The sequence below is a fragment of the Miscanthus floridulus genome, chromosome 10 (assembly GCF_019320115.1).
Source record: "Miscanthus floridulus cultivar M001 chromosome 10, ASM1932011v1, whole genome shotgun sequence".
Classification (NCBI taxonomy): Eukaryota; Viridiplantae; Streptophyta; class Magnoliopsida; order Poales; family Poaceae; genus Miscanthus; species Miscanthus floridulus.
In genome coordinates, this window is record NC_089589.1 from 16,856,479 (window position 1) to 16,862,901 (window position 6,423).

Here is a 6,423-nt window from a genome sequence, read left to right on the forward strand (position 1 = left end):
ACAGGCCGTGATCACTCATCATGGTGGTCCGGACCAGCCAGCCGTGTAGAATGTAGGTGAACAGAAACAGGAGGTGAGAGAGACCAGACCACTAGAGGCAAAGAGCAAGCAGACGCAGCCGAAGCCCAAGCCCAAAACTGTTTGTCCTTTGTCCTCCATTGTCGTTCTTAACTTATCCTTTCACAAACCACGACGAGCTGAATGAAACTGCTTCTGCTTGAGAGAGACGGCGGATGCGGCGCGGCTTACGGCAGAGCTTGTGCGGCGCAGATTGCAGGGAGGAAGGGGACGAGAGTAGAGGAAGGAGTCTTCACCGACCGAGCAGGAGTGCTGGACCACCTCGGATCCTGGCTCGTGGACGAGCTAGCGAACGAGGCCACGGCCGCGACGTGTCCTGCTCGATACCTCGGTTTGATCGGCGACGGGAGACCGGAGATAGAGAGCGAGCGAGTCCGGCCACGACCAGGGAAATTTTGGTTTCCAGTCAGTAGTGACTTTCACCACTTCCTGCAGCTTATCTATCTGCTACCTCCTGTATCTATCTACAAAGTCCCCGGCACATCACATATAGTCCAACCATGCCGTGGCTCCATGTGGCTGGCTCAGACGATAAGGAGCGCCACGGGGACGCGACATGTGGCGGCGGACGCGATCAGGATAGGCCAGGCTGGCCGGGTGCGGCCACGAGAGAACGGTGGCCACTCCTCCCACATCCGCTTCGTCCTGCCCGAACGAGAGCCATCCATCGCCATGGACGCACGCGCGCTGCCTCTTCTATATATGCCGTCGGTGGGGGAGCCTACAGGACGACCCAAGCAGAAGCACAGCAAGGCAACAAGCTCACTCGCTCCCTCACTACTACTAGCTAGTACGTACCAGCCATGGCGCCCACCGTGATGGCCTCGTCCGCCACCGCCGTCGCTCCGTTCCAGTGGCTCAAGTCCACCGCCAGCCTCCCTGTCTCCCGCCGCTCCACCACCAGCCTCGCCAAAGTCAGCAACGGCGGAAGGATCCGGTGCATGCAGGTAACATAACAAGCAACCGCCGGCCTTTCGTTCTTTGCTCGGGCCATCTTCTTTGCAGCTGCAGCAAATGCAACCCAAACACGTACGTACATCCGTGCAGGTGTGGCCGACGTACGGCAACAAGAAGTTCGAGACGCTGTCGTACCTGCCGCCGCTGACGGAGGAGCAGCTGCTGAAGCAGGTGGACTACCTGCTGCGCAACAACTGGGTGCCCTGCCTCGAGTTCAGCAAGGAAGGCTTCGTGTACCGCGAGAACTCCACCTCCCCGTGCTACTACGACGGCCGGTACTGGACCATGTGGAAGCTGCCCATGTTCGGCTGCACCGACGCGTCGCAGGTGTACAAGGAGCTGCTGGAGGCCATCGCGTCCTACCCGGACGCCTACGTCCGCATCCTCGGCTTCGACAACATCAGGCAGACGCAGTGCGTCAGCTTCATCGCCTACAAGCCCCCGGGCAGCGACTAAAGTGGCTAGCTAGCTAGCTCCTGCGTGAGCTAATGGCATATGCCTGCCTGCCTGCTGCCTCAACCTGTTCGGTTTTGCATCATCCTTCGGGTCACACACCTTGGTTTCTTTTTCACCTTTTTCTTCTTGTTCCTTTGCTCCTCTGCTGATGTATCCATTGTTGCAAGCATGGCATCATCCATCTCTCCCCATACATATACCTGCTAGAAACTACTGCAACTAGCGTTGGGTGAGGAACATGTGAATGCAAGCTCCGGCTATCATATATGTGTAATATATGGCATTGGAGTTTGCTCTGGTTATTCACAGAGCAAAGAAGTACTTTCCATCCATATAACATACTTTCCTTCCATATATACAACAATGGCTAGAAGCCCTTTTGTAATTTATCTTATTTATTTACTTTCTTTCCTTTTTTGTCTCTTGAACTTTTTCTGTAAGCTGGTTCTCCTTTCTTAATAAATAAATGCACAGTAGGGGGAAATCCCTCCTGTTTCCATCATAAAAAAAAATCTCTGAACTTCATTCTCATGTCTTTAAGATCATATCTTATTGGAGTTGTAAATTCGCTGTACCAACGATCGTGATGCTATTATTAATGAGTGCATATACATATCTCGTGAAATGGAAAACGCAGAGTTCAAACAAAATAAACCAACAGAATTCATTGGCAAAGAAAGTGCAGATGCAGTTTTATGTTTACATCATACATAAGTACTAGTATAACATTAGCAGATCTTGGGTGCATCAGAAGTTCAGAACCATGTATATATAGGCATATCCATCGATCAGGAGATAAATAAAACCAGAGAGAAAATATGTGGTACAGAGCGCATGAGCAAGTCATATTCTGTAAAGGTTGAATGATTGGCAAATTTGGATCTACTCCCACTGATGATCAGCTTTACTGATGGAAACTGCAAGGTAGGCGGCCGTCGTTTTCTTACATGTACGACAAAGGCACAATAGTACTTAGCAAAAAATGTAAAATGACATGAGAGTCGAATTAATACAGAATTACTAACTCTGCTAGTATGTGGAAAAAGATAATCAGATTTCTGTGTTAACTTTGCACATTGGCAAAACAGTAAAAATTAACACAACGTCTACTTGCTTCCTGACCTTTATTTCTATGTACTTTAAGAATCATGGTACCTATACAACCGATGGTCAAACTAATAATATCTGGTACTCTATTTATTATGTCTGCTTATCTGAATCTTTTGACTCTTCATAGTCTTGGATCTTGGTCATAGATAGGAATAAAGGATATTTCCTTCTTAGGCACCACATTCTTAGCTTAGGAAATGCGCTTTCTTTGGCTTGATTGTGGAGGAAAGCTTTTCTTGCTAATCTGGTGATACCGTAGTAAAGCCAAGAGGAATCGATTTAGCAGTCCATACCAGGTAGATTTAGGAGTGACCAGCAGTGAATGAATGCCCGGTAGCAAAGGACTCAGCTTTACTTAACAAGGGTTCTCTGCCGCACCATTCAGGTATCCACCAGATTTCATGGGCTTGCGTATCAATGGTAGTGAGCCAAGTGGAACTGCCAGCCACAACAGCCATTGGCGCAAGGTTGATTTGACCAGACGTGAAACAGGAACCAAAAGGGCAGCTTTCGTATACAAAACGTGAAAGTTGAGAGCTTTATAGTGACATTGGGGAAAGTTAAGGACCAAGGTCACACATGGAGGAACCACAGAGAAAAAAAAAACAATCCAACTTTCAGTATGGCACTATTTTCCATAGGTACAATACAACCCATTGGTAAATGACTCTGAATTTCAGTCGAACTTGAAACTGAGATTTCTCAGTCTTCCTTTGTTACAAAATGATTCAGGGATGGCAGTTTTCAGCACATTCTTGACAGAGTGAAATAAAACCTCATGCATCTTCGATCAGTCCTCTTAGTTACTTTGTGTATTTTCTTCTTGAAATGCACAGGCCTTAGTTTAGGCCTTCACTTTTCTACAAAAGCAACCATACTTTAGACTTATTTGGAAGGTAGACATAATACCAACTTATTTTCTGTTTTCTATCCAACTTACTTTGGAGAATTGACAGAAAAAAAAAAGGTGTGCATCACAAAAAGGCAGTGTTCACTCTAACTAGGTGAAACAGTTCTGAATATTAACGAGTAGAAAGATTAGGAGTCTTCCAGTTTCAAAAAATAGAGTAGTCAGGGCATCATAGATTACTTGATCTGATTGTGGACATCTCAACCTTACCGTTTGGATAAGCAAAATTCAGTAGTAGCTCATGCATTTTAGCAATACTTGTATACAAAGAAGCATTTATGTCCTTTGAGTTTTATTCTTTCGTTCATTTACAGCTTGCATAAGTGCTTACTGTATAAGTAGTTGAGCTGATCTGCTGACAATGGGATGTAGGTTCCACTGAAATTGACGTTCTTGCCTTTGTGTCAGCAGATGAACAGATTCTGTTTTCTTTTCTGCAGTCTGTTCTATGTTTCCATCCATATTTTGCTCTATTTTTCCCTCCAGAACTCTCTACCGAATTATAACGTCCCTGCATAATTATGGCTTGAGCAAAATGAAACATTCCGTGGTGCCTTGTCATCTGCCCCGCCTTGGTGACATTCTACCTGTTCTGAAGTACCTCCCGTAAACCTCAGTATCAACTTGCATGACATTAGAGTGATCTAAACCCTTGTCCTCAGGCCAAACATCAGTACCAGGACTTTCATGAACAAGAAGTCAAGAAGGGTCCTCTATCTCTCACAAGAGGTGCAATCGATGTGATATTTCAGACAAACTTTAGCATTACTTAGGATTTCACAAGATTGACTTATCCACTGATCCTCAAGTCTAGTACCAGAACGCTCTATACTATGGGAAAGAGGAGAACATGCTAACATCAGAGACTGAAAAAATATTGTCACCCACAATGAGATTCAGTCTGCATGAATCTGTTGTATGCATCCTTGCATGAATTCAACATGCTTGGCAGTGCTTTTCTCGTCAGCAAAACAACCAGTACCAGCCTGGACAAAAGGATTCACAAGAAGTTCACTGTTTCGGGCCTTCTCATGTACAGCATTCTGATAACTGATAGACTGACCACATTCTGTTACAACTTCAGTTCTGTTGACTTTTAATGTTCTATTCTTGAGTTTGGGACTTTGGGATGAGATTTGTTCTTGATCACTAAATATTCTGACAGTTTACCAAAGAAAGACACATCAGGATCGTGAGGTTTTTCATGTGACCCTTCAAGCACACCACATATGTGTGAACCAGGAAGTTCATCAATGTTGGATTAAGGTTCCAGCTGATTTGCCCCTCCTTCAGATGATACAGTCATACAGAACTACAAACCAATCCAATCAACAAGCTTGAATAACTCAACTGTTCCTTTAGTAATAGTCTGTCAACTCTAATTATTTGTTTGTAGAAATGTTTATTCCGCAGAGCCTTCAAAAAACAAGTGACCTAGTAGCAATGAAAAAATGTCACAACATCATATCACAACTCAAGCAACATTTACTGCCTTTCTAGATATAAAGTAGGTACTGTAAATGTACAGAATGGCTAGTTGCAAGCTGCAATCAGAGTAGCTGAAACTAAATAAATAAAACAAAAAGGCCACTATTCTCCAACACCTCACAGGCTGCATCTTTGCACAGGGGTTAGCTGTTACTGTAAGAGTATAACTGTATAAGACACTACATATTCAAGCAGAGACTAACCAAATCAGTAAGTTATGTCACTGACATGCTAGCATGGCTTCTGAAATAAGGTGCTTGAGAGATGAACTGACCGGCAGTTCGTGGAGATGGCAACTTTTGGTCGGTTCATGGGAAGGCCAAGTAAATAAGCGGATTAATTGATGACCTCTGATCTGGGAAGCTGCATGTATGAGCAGCACTCCATGGATGAGATTCTTTGCTTTAGTTATACCAGATACAAAAGTTGAAATATATGGTACATGAAAATATGTGGTTTCCACATACGAGAGCAAGGTGTCGGCACAAAGGGAATATTATGCGATCCCGAGAGTCGAGACGCAGCACCCCTCTAGCCACGCAAGCTTGAGAAAGATTGATGCGGAAGGGTAGCTCGTTACTGAGGGGGGACAAATCGATGGAGATAAGAATGTGACCAAGGGTGTTGGCCTGAGAGGGATGCCTTGCCTGGCAGAGGTGCCTGAAGGAGGCTCGGATGAGGGGGCAGGCTGAGCGAGCGGTGGAGGCGACGAGCTGCGGAAGCCGCCGCGGCATTGGAGTCGACTGAGGGAGTGTCGCGGCGCCGCCATCCTGCCCATCCACCCTTGCCAAGGCCCAAGGATGGAAAGGACGGACGGAGGAAGAAGATACGAGAGCATGGGCCCTCAGGCCCATCGACAGCAATTGAGGAGGAAGCAGCCCAGGCCCAGGAAAGCAAATCACCGGTCCAGGCTGCCAGTTCGTGCCCCAAATACGACTTCCTCTGATCGCAGTTTGCGCGACCAATTCGTGGTCCACTTGCTCTGCTCTGCTCTGCTCTGCTCTGCATAACATGCCGCCAAATCGAGTAATGGTGCGCGCGCTTTCGTTCCTCCCTTGGTGCCCACACTCTCCGCGGTGCGCAACGCAGACATTGCAGCAGAGCTATGCATGTTTCACTCCCTCAGATGATGCGGCGTTTCCTAATGAAATCTGCACAGACTGCACTTGATGGGCCCTTGGTTTTACGAATTAAGATGTGGCGCTTATCAGACATGGTATAAATATTTTTCTCTCACAATAAATCAGCCAACAGTACTTCCTGACTTTTCAGCGAAGCGATCAGACTATGCATGTTTCACTCCCTCATGTGTCACTTGCCACTATGCCTAAAAATCGGCACCTGTCTCCTAAGGAATTGATCTTCGGCAATGCTAGCGCCTGGACGTTCGAATGGATGCGCGCGACTGCTCTCCATTTCCTGAT

At 46.2% G+C, this 6,423-nt stretch overlaps 1 protein-coding gene and 1 pseudogene across 1 annotated transcript; one reads left to right on the top strand and one right to left on the bottom strand.

Annotated features, from left to right (window-relative positions):
- Positions 1 to 798: 798 nt before the first annotated feature.
- On the top strand, positions 799 to 1,876 carry LOC136486300 (ribulose bisphosphate carboxylase small subunit, chloroplastic). The gene is made up of 2 exons (XM_066483175.1): positions 799 to 1,025; positions 1,126 to 1,876. Exons 1-2 carry the CDS (start codon positions 882 to 884, stop codon positions 1,489 to 1,491), a joined length of 510 nt encoding a protein of 169 aa, XP_066339272.1. The 5' UTR covers positions 799 to 881; the 3' UTR covers positions 1,492 to 1,876.
- A 1,709-nt stretch (positions 1,877 to 3,585) lies between these two features.
- On the bottom strand, positions 3,586 to 5,733 carry LOC136488086 (uncharacterized; annotated as a pseudogene).
- Between the last annotated feature and the right edge of the window lie 690 nt (positions 5,734 to 6,423).